General features: G+C 33.5%; 1 protein-coding gene across 1 annotated transcript in view; it reads right to left on the reverse strand.

Annotated features, from left to right (window-relative positions):
• Positions 1 to 12,076: 12,076 nt before the first annotated feature.
• The window catches only part of LOC121877535 (tolloid-like protein 2), an 88,598-nt gene continuing 84,012 nt past the window's right edge, over positions 12,077 to 16,662 (reverse strand). Inside the window, exon 16 of the mRNA XM_042383324.1 lies at positions 12,077 to 15,947. Coding sequence (XP_042239258.1) covers positions 15,771 to 15,947 — 177 coding nt within the window. The 3' untranslated portion in view covers positions 12,077 to 15,770. The remainder of the gene's footprint in view (positions 15,948 to 16,662) is intronic.

A 16,662-nucleotide genomic window follows, 5' to 3' on the forward strand; every position in this document is an offset into this window, starting at 1 on the left:
TATCTAAAATATTTAAAAAATTCCAAGTTGCTAGTTATGATGTGCAACTTATTAACTATTAGTACTGTATTACTAAATATGGTGAAATCTTATCTAGTTTGAAAAATTCATATCCTTAAAAACAAAACAGATATACAGTATTGTCTTCTAATTTTTAAGAATAATAATACTTTAGATCTCTTGGTAATACAAATTTCAAGGTAAAGAAGATAGCAATGGAGGAATTCTGTCGTGAAAATTTAGAAAGGTTTGAAAAAATTAAAATGGAGAAGGGATTTAGGAGGTTAGAATTGATGTATATTTGATCCTTGATTGATGACAGGAATATCACAATAATCTACCAAAATTAAAAGCACCTACTGTATGCCTTATTAGGTTACCCATATACAGTATATGATACTAAATAAAATAGGACATCAGCATGCTACTTTTAAATAGCAACTGTGTGACTATGACAATAAGCCATCCAACCAAACCTAACCCTACAATCTTAAAATACAGTTAAGTTAGGTAGTATAGGTTGGGTTTGATAGGTTTGTTTTCTCCGTTCAATTCTTGTTATGTTGGAAAAAAACACTAGTGATTATAAATGGAAGTTATCCCAAAATCCCATTCCATAATAAAGTATGTAGTGGATGACTCACTGCCAAGAACATGATACACGACGAGTTCTGTGGAAGTGCTCGAGTCGGGTAGTGAGGTGGTGCACACACACACACACACACTATGTAACAACAGTGGCTAAATGGGCCATCTGTTTTTAATAATAATGGCTGTTTCTTTAGAGGACTCATTATGGCTTTGGTAGTACTGTTGAGTACAGGTACTCCTCGACTTACGACCGCTGCAGTCATATAAAATATTTTTCAAATTACATATTTTCGAGTCCCGACGTTAGTGATCGCGCTGTGTACTGACAAAATTTTCGTTTGTAATTCCCTTTAAAATGGCTGGCAAGCGTAAAAGTGAGAGTTCTCGTGTATTCTATGTATTATTTTCAATTTACGGCCTGGTCATCGGTCCCTAACCCCGTTGGAAGTTGAGGACTGACTGTAGTTGGTCATAGATGTTGTTTAGAAGGTATCAGCCACTGCACATTATTGTCTGTTAATGTTGATTCATTCTCCCCAGGCTGGTATCATGGGAGGCCCAACTCGTCAACAAGTTCTCCAGCTGTATCGAGCGTTACTCACTTACGGCAGGACCTTGGAACTCACCGATCAAGATTACTTCTACAGACACATAAGAAAAGAATTCCAACGAAACAAAAGTCTCGTCTCGCCTAAACAACGGGAATTCTACTTTGATAAGGGTTTGAGTTTTTTGTCAAAGCAACGACTAATTTAGCTTTCTTTTTTCCAGCCGTCAGTTATATTTCATACATAATTTCAATTTTCTACAGTATTTCACCCTCTGTTTTATGGTAGCAGTATAGATGTATATAATTGGTAGTGGCACAGTTTAGGATTTTGAGAGCAAGTCCATAATTTATCACACAAGTTACAGGTTATTACATAGATTACTTCTTTTCACATCATAAGTACTGTATACACTTGCTGTTGGGGGGATGTTCTTCACTTTTATACATCCATTCCACCACAATAAATTTCAGTAACGTCATTTAAATTTTGTTGCATAAAATAGCTTGGAAAGTTACAGGTCTCAGTACACATGTAATTTATCAGTTGTACCAAAGAGAATGAAGCCACAGTCACAGAAAGGATGAGGAGTAACAGTCTTAAAGGGAAAAATTAAACTTATAAATTGTTATCCAATATCCATCAAGACAGGGCAGAGTGTGTTATCCCACCTCAGTGTTATATATAGCTGCCACATTCAGAACTTGTGCGAAGGGTTGATACAGAGGATACACTGAGGTGTTTGCATAATATTTGGAAATGTTTCATGAGTCATCCTCTCATTGTCTTTAATAATGTACAGTATTAGAATTCAAGGACTGTAATATTGTAATAAATGCAATGTATATATTTTCTTGTAATAAATGTCCAGTATATTTATGACTACTAATAATATAGATTTGTTTTGCTTCTGTTTAACTTTTATTTGACTGGTAACTAAATACCAAACATACAGTCACTGATTTATGAAAGGGTTCTGCTCCCCCAAGAAACTTTTGTAAATCAATATCTCATAAATTGGATCACATTTTCCAATAGACCTCTATCATGAAAACTGAGATGCTACTATAAAAAAAGGCCTTAAAATGGATAACCTAGAACCCAAGGAAGCAGAAAATCCTTAAAACCAGATCAATCTTAGTGCCAAGGTTTGAGGGTCAGCTACCCTACCACTTTCAGTACTATAAAGTATTCACAAAAATTTATCTAAAGTTCAATAGATTCACTAGTCACAGCTTGATGAAAGTCACCAGCCATCACTTATATTACTGTTACTATATATGGGAGGGTCATCCTTGCCTCTAGAATCCTGCATGGGGCGCCACACCTGAGTAAATGTGTTATATCTCAACTCGGCCATGGTCCATCCATTACTAATTGGCATAAGGCCTAAAGCAATTTGGGCAGTTCCCAGAAGCCTTCACAAAGATGCTCTGTGAATACAAAACAAGGTAAATTTAAATTAGTCCCACGAGAAATATATCCTAGCAGTTGTGGAATACATGATGTCCAGAACAGTGTGACCCTCATTATCATAACTCGCCAGATGTGTCCACTAGGGGATAATACAGTGCAGCACCATACTGTATATTACTTGAAATTTGGTTTAATTGTCTTTATAAACTGACCAGGTCCAGTATGGGAAGCCCTGAGATGCTTGTGTTAGCACTACATCAGACGGTGCTGCAAAAAGTTACAAAAAAGAAAAAATTCACAACATTTGGACTTTTTGTATGTAAATCGAAACTTGGATTTTTTTGTTAACATAGTTTTTTTGTAAACTGGAGCTTTATACATCTGGAAATGCCTGTAAGTGTAAAAAATTCAGTCCAGTACGTACATTAATAATTTTATAAGTAATCTCTCCGTTAGTTGGAATCTTAAATCCCTGGAACTCTCCAATAACCAGAATTTTTTATGGGCATTTTGAAAAAATTTTGGGAAAATCTTTCCATTCCAGGTATCCAAATGAATTTCCAAGAGACTGCATCTGACCACTTCTAGAAAATTCTTGGAAAATCTCTCCGTTCTGGGCATTCAAACGAATTTCTGAGAGATTGCACCATGTTTCCGACACATGGATGTGTGAATTGGTAGGCTAAGAGTGCTTGTGAGCAACAATTGGCAACTTCTGTCACGTGGCTACATGGGATACCTAAGATTGGCAACTGTATCTCGCAGCCTATCTCCTCAAACTCTAGCATCACGACAGTTCATGTCTTCTGCCATTGTACAAACTTGTTAGCTCTTTCACTGCTAGTTATCTAGTGCAGACTCACCCATAGTGATGTCACTGTAAGACAAATGTCCTGTGTGAAATCAACCATTGCACTGAATAAAAACTGGCATGAATGCTCACACACGCTCAAACTGGCCCGTACATTACCTTAACTGACACAAGCCAAGCCATAGACCTGTGCAAATCATCAAACTGATTTCACACATCCTCAAACTGGCCACACAGGTGAACATGCAGCACAGTAGTACATTAATAAACACTGGGATACTCATGTGGCCAGGCCGCCTCACCCCAGGCTCCTTGATCACCCAGACACTCCTGAAGAGGAATAAACAAATCATACAAGTTATTTCAAATATTTATTTATAACAAAGTCTACAGAGTTGATTAACATGCACTTTAGTATTGGCGTCACAGCGAGGGAATGTTAGCCTACTAAATGAGTGTTGGCACAGCATCACCTCGGAGTGAGACACACACATATCCACCACAGACACACACACAACTCACAGTATTTTGTCTTCAATTAATATCCTGAACATGTAATAGTCATTCATAAAAGATTATTTGCAGATGATTAACCTTTTAAAAATTCTATTACAGGTTCAAAAGAAGTTAATCTTTATTTTTAAATTTTCTGTTGTACACTACTAATCAGGGACTTTATCTAGTTTTCTTCCTTTGTATAACTGTACAGTGTAGCAAATTTTTTATGGGACTCCAACTCTGAGAACAATGACATGGATTTTTTTTTTTTCTGAAATTTGTTATACAAGATAATTTAATCAATTGAGAAGCACATAAGTGGTAGTATTACTCTTAAATGAACAAACATTGACCTACAATTGGTAGACACTATGTATGCCCAATCAAACTCAATCATTATCGTCGTAAACAAATTTATCAGTATAATATAAACTAGGGAACCGTATGACCATATCGTAGAAAACGGTTGTAATGTAAACGTCATCATGTCCGTATGATTTTTTGGGGGGTGATAAGCCTTGGTTGTTGAAGCCCCTACCGAAAACAATAACACGCTCTCCAAGATTCTGTAAGTTCACTGTATCTTTTTAATATATAACATAATTCTGTTTTTCATACTGAATTACGACCTGCTTTAATTTCCATTTGATGAAGACATATTTTTTGAAACGGTGGATATCAAAACATATGTTGTAATAAAATGATCTCTTTAGGCATTTTGATAATGAATCTATAATATACATACATATATACACATACATAACATATGCATACAAATAAAATGTATACATAGATATGCATAGTCATTGTATTACTTATTAGCTTTTTCGAGTTCCGTTACACTAGGCTAATAATGAACTGCATGAGGATTTAGGAAACACTATGCACACTTTATATTTCTCGGTCATGGGATGTGAATATTTGCAACTCTTTCATAAGAAGATTATACATTGTTCATAGTCATATTGCATTTTTTTTTATTATTATTATAACATGACCCTTAAAAAAAATTCATAAGCTGTTTCCACTTGCTTGCATTAAACTATAATTGCATGAAAGAGAGAGTTGCCTTAACAAGTGTACAAAAAGGATTACAGTATGCCAAGGAAATACAAAGAACTGGGGAAAAAATCACGAAAAAAATATATATGGGAAGTACTGTATTAGTCTTTGAGGGATATAATGATGTTTGAGAATTCATGGCAGACCAGTTAATGGCCTGAGAATTGGATGTGGTCAAAAATATGAACCAGTAATGAGAGAAAAAGACAAACCCTTATTTTTTCCCCCATGAGATTATCTGCCCCTGGATGTCCTGGGCCAGATGACCTCATAATTATATACATTACTCACTAGTAGGAGTTTATATATTCAACCCTTTGAGGATGATGATTTAAACCTTCAGGACTCTATGGGTTAAGATATTTCCAGATTTTGATAAGTCGGTATGTAAATGGTAATATTGCACGCAGCTCTAGTATACAGTCAGTCTATCGGTGAGGAAGTTTTGGACTGTTATTATATAAATTATGAGCACCATAGCCAAGGTGGTTATTATCGGATATTATGAGGAGTTAGGGATTGATTCTCGAGTAATCTTATCAGGTTTTGATGTGTTAAATTTTTTTCCAGGTAAAATATGAAGTAAAAGATTGTATGGAGCTTACCTTAAGACAACAGATCACATGAGTACACAACTATTAGCCTCTGAGAACTAAAGTGTCTCTGAAGGGACTCCTAACAGTCAGTCTTACATATTCTCTCCGTGATCTGGTTTCAACACTCTTAAACAAAGGAAGTTCTCACACATAGTAACATCCAAAAAACAGCTAGTTAAATTAAAAAAATAATTTGACGGTTTTTACATCCATCGTGCATAAATTACAAGTGCAAAATAATTTTATTTTTATCAAAATGATAGTTGCATTCACATAAAATCTGTAGTAGCTACTGTAACTAGAGATCCCATGAGAATAATATAGCACAATAATATGGCAAGAAAATGATGATTACTGTACTAAAAATAATCATAATATCATTCATAAGTATGAAGTTTATAGATGGATTTCCTGTGATGTCACATTGTATAGATGGTTTGCATGAAGTCAGTCTGATGAGAATCAAAGAAAAAATATCTGGACAAAAACCATATTTGTCACTCTTAACATACTGGTACAGTATTCAGTTGTTAAAAATTATAAAGTTGTGCAAAGGTGGCTCGTGTTAAGAGTAGACAGTCGTACTGTATAGTAAAACTCAAACTTTTCACAAAATTCCTACACACTGGGATTATGGAGAAAACTTGCTAAAAATATAAAAATCCACCTTAACACCCACCACTTATTACTGTACTGTATGTACAGTAATGAGAACATTCATGTTTTTACATTAAATCTCCCTGTATAGTACAGTACTTGTTTTATACTGTAACTTCTAAAATTACTACCCGGTAAGCCAAGGCCTACCTTAAGTGCTGAAGTTTTACATATGAGAAAAAGTGTCGGCCCCACACACAGTCGTCGACATATCTGACATTTTACTGTACAGTATAGTATAGCGTTCTCTGGATAGAGAAAGAGGTTTGGTTCTGTAGGGTTTCATTCTAGAATGAATCTCTCTCTCAAAGTTAACATCTTATGGGAAATACAGTCGTACAGTATATAGGAATGAGTTCATGTACCCAATAAATCCATTTTATACCCCTAAACATATACACCATTGTGTTGTGATGAATGTTTTCCCCGTTTCTCTACATTAATATTTTCCATGTCTGACTAAAACTAGAATTATTTGATTAGATACCCAGACAGGACATAGTATATGTTACCGGTAACTTTCTTTATCAGATCGACTCCTTTTTACATTCTTGATGCAGATAATTTAAATTATTCTAAATATATGACTGTACTGTATATGTAAAATAATTTATATATAAAACTAAAAATATTTTTGTTTTTATTGATAAGTTTAATTAACATTGTAACATATGAAGGCAATTCCTATAACAACGACATCACAGGAAATGTAAACTCTGAAATCCATCTATATACCGTAGACGTACTGGACTGTACTCATGTACACTTATATTCTCTAAATGTCATCCACATGTCATTTGGCACATCAATTACCTGCAGTAATTATAGGACTTGAAATATTTATCCAACAACAATACTTATTATTTGTTAGGTAATCCAACCTTAAAGACTCTCACGACTGTACATTGTAAGGAATAGTTTAATGTACCTTTTATAATTATTTTTCTTCATCATAATTTACAATATACAGTGTAGTTATCATATACCTGTACTGTACAAGCATTTAGGAGAGGAAATAAATTTTATGTTGTCATATTGTAGTACAGTTGTAGTATAGCCACATTTTGTTATATCACATAGTCAATTAGTTTTGGATTTGTGAAGAAAAGAGCATTTGTGAGTTCCAGTTTCAAAGAAACATTTGACGTTTTCATAATGTTAGGTTATCAGTAGCTGTACTCACTGTCTTTGCATATTCATGTTTCTAAATGGGTTTGGTTTATTTGTCACCATAGTAGCAATTAACCTGGTACAAGGATCAATTGAGATGTATTTTGTGCACAAGTTGGCTGTACTGTACAGATATAGTTTAAGAGTACATCTGATGACATGCTTTTCACTGAATTTATACTTATTGGCAACATTATGTACTGTAGTGTAGAGAAATTTCTTGAAAAATTTAATTAATTAAATTTAAATAAAATGTGGCTTAATTACCAATAGGAAAGAGTAATTATGTAAGTATTGTTCCCATAAGCCTCATTAACTATATAACAGCTAGAAATATTTCTGTGACATGAAGCCCATATACCTGGTGATTCATGTAATGTGCTCACTGGTCTTTGGGTTGGAGACCCAGGTGGCCCTTGACATTAACAGCTGGGAACTGCTCTGATGATTAGTTTATTGAATCATTGGAACTGAACAGTACTCCTTAACCTATTAAGGTAATAACAACCAGATGGCAGGGCATGATACTGGAGAGTCAGAGGAGTTTGTAAGATCAGTATCGTGCACTTCCCTTTCATCTGTGATAAACCCCCTAGTGGGGCTGTGTTACATTAGTACAGTAGTTAGTGAATTTATATAACTGGCTCTTCCTGTTTTCTAGCTGACTTCAGTTACAGTGAATGGGTGTTGCGTCATAACAGCCCTCCTTCCAATGAGTAGCGGGAATGTGACTGGAGTTGAACACTAAACCCAGTAATTCAATATAAGCAACACTGATGACACACAGGTGAGGTGTTTTCATATTTGTGTGACATTATGACTAGCTACCCTGCAGCCTTAAGGGGTTAACTTTTGCTCATAATCTAGTACAGTACTCATTTAAGGGCTATGGCTGTATAAGTAATACTGTACCTTGTTTAAGGAATATTGTTGTAATGGGAGAATAAAGTAATCATTACATTAGTTTCCAGCCACTAATATTATGGGTTACCAGGGTGTACAGTCTGCATTGACCTTGTGTGCACATTATATGAGTTGCCAAGTTCTCAGCTTGATAAAAAAAATGACATTTTAGGATCAGTCATCCATTTTGACATCTTACCTATTTTCAAAACAAATTTAAAGTGAGTGTCCTAAAGCCTGTTCTGAATACAACCTGTTCACCCCTGTGAAGGCACTTCTGAATTTCTTGATTTTCCTCCCTATATTAAATTATTCAAAATTTGTATTCATTAATGAAGTCTGGTTATAGAATGCATTCATTAAGTAGATTACAAAAACTGATTTCTTGACAAATCAAATTAAGTCATTTATCATTTGTGTAATTAAATATTTATATTTTAAAAATGAATGGGATGGATGCAACTTTATAAGCATACTTAAGCTACATTTTGTGTGTGCAAGTTTGGTTTAGTGCAAGTGTGTATGCTTTTTTGTTCATGTGACTATAAAGGTGTTGAAAATTTAGTTTAGGGGTGATGTAAAAGTTATTAACAGGAGAAAATTAAACATTTATAATGAACATCAGTATAGTTAAAAGTTTCACACTGATGTTGCCACTCAGTCAGTTTTCATAACTATTAATACATGAGGCATTGACCAGACCTTTTAGAGTAACATAACTTATACAGTATTACAGGCAAAGATAATCATTATAAACTCTTGACAGATAGTCTAACAAGCTTATAAATAACCACAAACTTTAATTTTTAAACTAAACCCATACTTGCTGACTTCTTCACAAACCGTGCTTATAAAAAATGTGTACGTACGACTTCATTAGTTTTATGCGAGATATTAACATTGTGTTGCGTAACCTTGCAGCTGCGGGTGGCCATGTTCACGGGAAATTAAGAATAACTCTTACATATGGCACATGTTTATTGACAAACTGCTCCCACAGAACATGTGGCCAATTTACACAACTCCAACCTCCTTTTACATTACTTACATTCTTATTAGCACACACACACACACACACACACACACACAGACAGACACACACAAAACTGTTGCGTCCATTAACAGTCAAACGTTATCTTTTCAAATATTAATTAAAACCATTCACAGTACAGAAGAAATAATTGACATGTTTCATATGTGACTGATTGTGAATTTATGGTTAAAGTACTACACTATGGGTTATTCTGCCCGATTTGACCTACCACTTGTACACTCAAAATACCTTATGGATGCTGGGGGAATTATTATTATTTTTTTTTTTTCATCTTAAACTTCAACTCCATCAGTAAGAAAACATAGGTACTATTGTTCAGGTGATTTATTTTTATTTTCCAGTGAACTTAAATGAGGTGGGGAAGTAGTGTTCCAACCTTTACTCTGGCTCCCCACTAGAGGACCTATCTTGTAATATAATAGAGAAATATTTTTATGACACATACAATTGCAATGAACAGCAAAAACATTGTTATTGTATAAAAATACTGGAAGATTTGCAAGGTAAAGTGTCAGGAGACAATATATAATGAAGGATCCTTGTTCTCTTTATAATTACTATGCTGGTGGGCTAGTGATGGTATTACTATACTGTTATAAGAACAATACAATATGCACTATATAATTCAAATCATTTGCATTGAGTCAGTTAAATATAATATATATATATATATATATATATATATATATATATATATATATATATATATATATATATATATATATATATATATATATATATATATATATATATATATATATATATATATATATATTATTGTAATACAATACTGCAGTTGAAAGGTCACTAAATTATATCTCTTCTACAACACTCCCTCACGTTAGTACAGGTGGGCTTCACTTTATGTTGCAGTTGTGTTCCAAGAAAGTTTACATAACACATTAATGTACAGTAGTGCTTCAGGACCTCTACTGCCCCACCCCACCAAAAAAAACGACCAATGGAATGAAAAAATTCCCTTCTAAATAAAACAATCGTCAGTCATTATATGAAGGAAGAAATAAATAAAACAGTATCTACTTGAATACGTACCATCAACAGGAACACCTTAACAAATGAAATCCACCGTTTTCTTCTGCATTTGGTCCTCGATTAACATTACAACCATCTCCATTTTTTCAGATTAAGGACTTCTTACTCCTGTTCTTATCCTAGTGTTAAAGCTGTTGTATTTTGCTTCACTGATGGATAAGTAGAGGGGTTAAGACATGCACTAGGTCATTTAGACAACATTGCACTAATCAACATTAATGGCAAATCCACACACAAGATGAGATTTGAGTAGTGTAGTCACACACACAACAATGGACCATGTGACACCTAGTTAGGAAGCATATGGACTACCTCGATTAATTACTCACTCACCCCTACACCCACTCCCAACCTGTGTAACGGTGTCCTTGTACATCTACTACTCGAGCTTTGCACATCCAACTCTACCAATTGTATAAGTGTGAATTTTTCTTGCACAAAGTGAGTGGTAGAAATTGATCTTCATATATTAGCAAATTGCATTAAGTCGCATAAAGTGAGGGCCACCTGTCTTGGCAAAATCATGTGTAATAAGAGTTATTTGGGTCATTTTCATTTCAATCTCACAGTTGCCTCTTATAAGGTCAGGAAAAATGACAGCCATTGACCTAACTGACATTCTGTGAAATGTACAGTTGTTGGAGATTAACATCTCTTAGTAACCAATACAGTTCATGTAAGTTTGTTTGACTGACTGCAACATGTAGCAAATTCACTACACTACCATTTTGTTTTTCAAAATATTACGGCTTTTCAGGTGAAAGCTGTACTTTAACATAATTTTGTTTTTACTACATTAAACAATGAAATTTACCAACATAGGTACTATACAGTAATATGAATATTGAATAAGTGGGTGAAGCCTCATTGGTAGTTTAGTTGTTACCTATCATATTTGTCTGGCCAGTATGCTTTATAGAATACCTTACTGATTATATAATTTATTCTAACCCCCATAATATGTAGTTAACAAGTATTGGTACTGTACTATAAACATGTACTTCTACACATCTGCGCGCATATATATATATATATATATATATATATATATATATATATATATATATATATATATATATATATATATATATATATATATATATATATATATATATATATATATATATATATATATACACACACGACGTTAGTGGTTACTTATTCCGTCCTGCCAAAAGTGAAATTGCATTTTCATTTTATTTTCTTATATGTATATATTAAATGATAACTTAATACAGTGTACTGTACTAACAAAGTATGGTACTGTACAGTAGCTACTGTATTAGTAAATAAGCCACACAGCTCATTGAAAATTATAAATATTATTAGAGCGGGATAGTTATGTACTCCCATCAATTGGTAAACTTGTGGTACTTTGTTTAAAAACATCCACAAATACAGTATGCATATGATGAGAAGCAATTATTTACTCTAATCTTTTTGTTAATGGCCTTAAATAGTACTTGATTTTTTATATTTCTTGTGTCTGATACAAGTTTGATGCTTTACTGGACTATTAACTGCATGGGATGGACTACAACAGCAGAAATCATGTTATAACAGAGCTTTTGTCACTCCCTTCCATCTTCATTATACTCATACTATATGGAGAAGATGATTACTCCAGAATATTTTGCGCTATTCTTATCTAAAACACACCTAAGTTATCATTACTGTGGTATTAATATGATCACTGCTGTTGAACTATATAGCAAAATTTTGAAGATGCCAGGTATTTTAACACTGCACGCTGTTATTATACTCTTCCTTGGGCAGTAAGACTGAATGGGCAATTGGCCGAGATTTAGAAGTATCTACGAGCACCTAAGTGTTGACAACATTGATTAAATAAGAGATGTGTTTAGCTTCTGTGTGTAAGTGCATGTGTTGGTATGCCATCTGAGGTATATTCTTAATGTTATGTGAAAAACAAAGCTTTAATATGTACACTGATCCCTTCCATGTACTTAAATTCTATTATAAAAAATTACTGACCAAACAAATGACATAATTTTCACCATACAGTATTGAGTGATATAGGATATATGTGTGAAGTTAAGTAATAGTGAGGCCAACACCATCTTGTTTCCTTCACTGTTACCAACCTCACTCATGTTTACATGATTTAATGCGATGAAAATCAGGTCATTAGTTTGATTAACAGTTTCATTGAATAAAATAAGGGGCTTGTGGTGTTTAATGAACACATTAAAGCTGTGATGTTTATATAAAAATTAAAATAAAGAATACAGCTCAGTAAACTAATTGACTTTGATGACTATAATGCAAGTAGAGGACGGTAACACATGTACACTGTATGTTAGTATCTCCTCCAGTACACCTGCAGCAAATAAACATAATGGTCTATGCAATAAAAATAGTATATTTGTTCATTGCAAACATACTAGGATATATGTCAGCATGTTATGAAATATGCTAATATGCCCTCCAACATGTTAATATGAACAAGTGTTGCACAGTATTTTTATAACATAGAAATTAATATTTTTATTCAGTACAAACCCACTACATACACTTTATAGTAATTAGATTTAAATCTTTACAGTACTTCATCCTGACCATTTGTGTTTGTCAGGTGAGTATGTGCACAGCCTCACTACTTAGTTTTGTATTGTTTACCTGCTAATATCCCTTCCTTTACATTGTATTTTTTGTCTTAATTGTCACTTCTGTTCAATACAAACCCACCAGAAGAGACATTAATCTAAACCATGTTTATAAATCAACTGTTCTATTCACACTGTACAGCCAGACTACAGCTTATGTTCAGTCTTGGTTACTTTAGTTGGAATGTTGTTAATGGAAAATCCCCAGTCTGGTGTTACTACGTTCTACACATGCAACTGTCTACTAATACTTTATGACCCACTACGGCAGTTTTGTTTATAAATTATTTTCAAGTCCAAATGCTATTTTCAGATTAACCGAGACATTTTTTTATGCACAATACAATAATCCAAGGCTTCGTAAATTAGCCAATACCTCAGGCACACTACCGTGATGTTATTTCATACACCAAGAGTCAGAGTTTGTGCTAGAGCCACCGCAGCTGTAAGGTCGATATTCACTGTCTTCTGTATACTAATTGAAATGCTGTTGCAGAATATCATTACTTTACTATATTGAGTTAATTTGTTTTTCATTCAGAGGTTTCTATGAATATGAAAATAGTTTGTGTAACAATTTTCCTATGAACAGCAGTCATAATAAAGGAAATTATCAGTGTGCACTTAACATAGATCCAGTTAACACACAGGTTTTCAGGAATGCATCAGTATGTTAAGTGGGCACTGACTGAACCTTATATGATACACAAGATCAACCTTCAATGAAGAGTTAGTTCTCTGCTAAACTTTTGAAGTAGACCAAGTGCAATACAAAGTTTGGGTTTTGTTTTGCTGCCACTTTAAAATTTTAATATAACTAAAAAGCCATAACCTCACCTCTATTTTGCTTCTAAGTTGTTGTGTAATCAAAATATTTTGATAATTTTCGACCAGAAATTAATCCACAACTAGTTCCTACATGTATAATGAAGGCTGGATGACATAGTTTTGAAGAGACCAACATCTGTGATATGTAAATCAGTACCAGCTAAATGTGTTTTTCTAAGAAATTCTTCACATTGCAGTTATTTATACACATCATTTTAATGGACCTTTGATTTTATGAATGTTGACAACCAAAATTTATAATAAAGGGATACAAGGGAAAATATGGAATTATGGCAAGTATAAAATATGAGAAATCTTTCGGCATAGCAAAGATTTTGGCAATTCATTTGTGCTTGATTTTTTCTTCTTTAAATCTTGATAATTCTATGCTAGAAGTTTGTGGCAATGAAAAGGCTAATTATTTGTAGCTTTTTGTAATGGCAGCCATCTATGCAAACCATTTTTTTTTTGTATCCTTTTGCAGACTCAAAGAGAAACTGAAAAAGGAATGTGTTCTGTTAAATGTTCATCAGAAAATCACATATATGGGTGGCACCAATCAGAAGCTGCTTTTATATAGCTGATAAGGTGATACACTAGGCTTTTGATTATAACTTATTTTTCTAACCCCCCTGAATACTTTGATGTTGTCAGGTCATGCTTGGTAAAACAATGTCCTTTTAACTGGCCAATGACAGTAAGGTCAATAAAGCAATAAATAATAATAATAAAGAGTACTAACATAAAAACCTAGATAATTGCAAGAGATAAGTTTAATATACTCATGAAACCATATTATCAACAGTTACAATTAATATGTAATCAGGTTAGTGTAAATGAGAATAAATTCATCAGTGATGTGTCTGTCCATTTGACTGGTGAGCAGCACACACTACTGCCATCAACAGGGTCGGTCGTACACACACATTTTCAGATCAGCCATTGCACATTTCCATGCTCTGTTGGTATTATTGTTTCATGAATATATTTCCAACTTTACAGCATTTCCTGAATTTGACTATTAAATTATTTTTGGGAGTATTTACTAATAAAAAAAAGTACTCGCATTTGCCAGATATGGATTCATCAATTGATTTATTTGCTCAGATATTATATATACTAGTTGAATCTTAGTGTAAGTTTACTGACTTGGTACTGGGGATGTGACTAAGCCTGAACACAAGTGAGGTGTATTTCATATTTTAGATTCACTCTACCCCACTATAATAATCAGCTTAACTTGTCAAACCTCTTCAATATGACTTTTTACTGTACACTACAGTAATAATTATAGTATTTAGACATTCCAATAGCAATTACTTTTTGTTAGCTATAAGAAAAGTTAAATTTTTGCATAATTAACAAATACAAAGTTAATAATGCAAAGTCATATTTAATCCCCATTAAATAAACAAGGTTTGACAGACGGTATGTGACAAGAAGCGTCTCTGTAAGTACTCATGATGAGGTACTTGTACCCAAACTTAAAACATATGTGACTACAAATCTGACACAGCCATATACTGTATTGGCATGATCAAGAACATAATATTGTACACAGTAATAAACTACTGTTGCTTATCTACATTCTATAAACATCAAACTGAGAGGTGACAACAGTTGAGAAGGCGTTGTCGAGATTTACCGCATTAAGAAAGAATGGAGTGGTCTGGAGAATAAGAGACTGAGACACAGAAGATGACCTATTTGTATACTGCAACATGTCCTGTTATTATGGCCATAACTCTTCATAAAGTTTAGTGAAGGTAAACCCAAAATAGAGTAAAATGTTTTACTCTTCATCTGGATTTAATGTAAGCATTTTTAAAAAATTATTGTAGCTCATATACAGCACTTCAATTAAGCTCATTTTCAGCAGTTTGAACAAGAAAGCAAACATATGGAGAGCAAAGTTAAGGCTCATAACTATTGATCATGTTGCAGATGAAGATTTTGCTAGTACCCTCTGGAGAAGCTGTAGCTAAAACTGTTATTATCACCAGTGCTATTTTCTGCCAAACTTTCTTCTGCTATTGCAACGTAGGCAGCGGAAAATCCCTTTGTGTTTATAGTGTCATCTGAGCGAAATCTCACTAGGAGGGCATCATTAATTGACACTATTTCTTGTGGAATCTGTGGAAAAAATGTAGTTAGATAATGAATATAAGTTACCAATACAATTATAATTATCCCAGGCTCTGTATATTTATGACAACCCATCAAAATTATGAAAATATTCAAATATTGTAGCAGTTATGGCAGCACTTATAGGCATTCCATACAGTATTTCTATTTAACTTTTATTTTATTTAAAGGATATTGTATAGCTGTGAATTATTAGAAAAATAGTGTTGGCAATAATTAAATGAATAAAGGTTGTCTCATTAAGTGATTGGATTACATTAACACTCTTGCACACCGTGCATCAATATCAGAGTAAATATTTAGTCTCATCCAACTGGCAGTGACACCATTCTTGAGTCACCCAAAAGAAAATATTCACCAAAAAATTGAGCAATTATGATTGACATGTGAAATTTTGGCGAGTCACTCCTCGAACCAATCTCTCTCATAAAAATCCAACACTATTTAGATACTGTATATAGCAACCCCTCCTAGAGTGAGGCTTCGGCACGTCGGTAGTCTTCCAGCAGTCACACTAGAAGGTGTCATGCACTTTCTCTTTAAATTTTCTCCCGTACTTCTCACACATTTCTGCTCTCCATTGTGCAGTAATATTTGCTGGTAAAATTGTTTGTTAAGTATTTATAAGTTTTTACAAAATGTTAATCAGTTTATTTTTCAATATTTAATTTATTCAAACTTATAATGGTTATTTGTGTGAACT

Source organism: Homarus americanus, unplaced genomic scaffold (genome assembly GCF_018991925.1).
Source record: "Homarus americanus isolate GMGI-L3 unplaced genomic scaffold, GMGI_Hamer_2.0 scaffold14655, whole genome shotgun sequence".
NCBI classification, from domain to species: Eukaryota; Metazoa; Arthropoda; class Malacostraca; order Decapoda; family Nephropidae; genus Homarus; species Homarus americanus.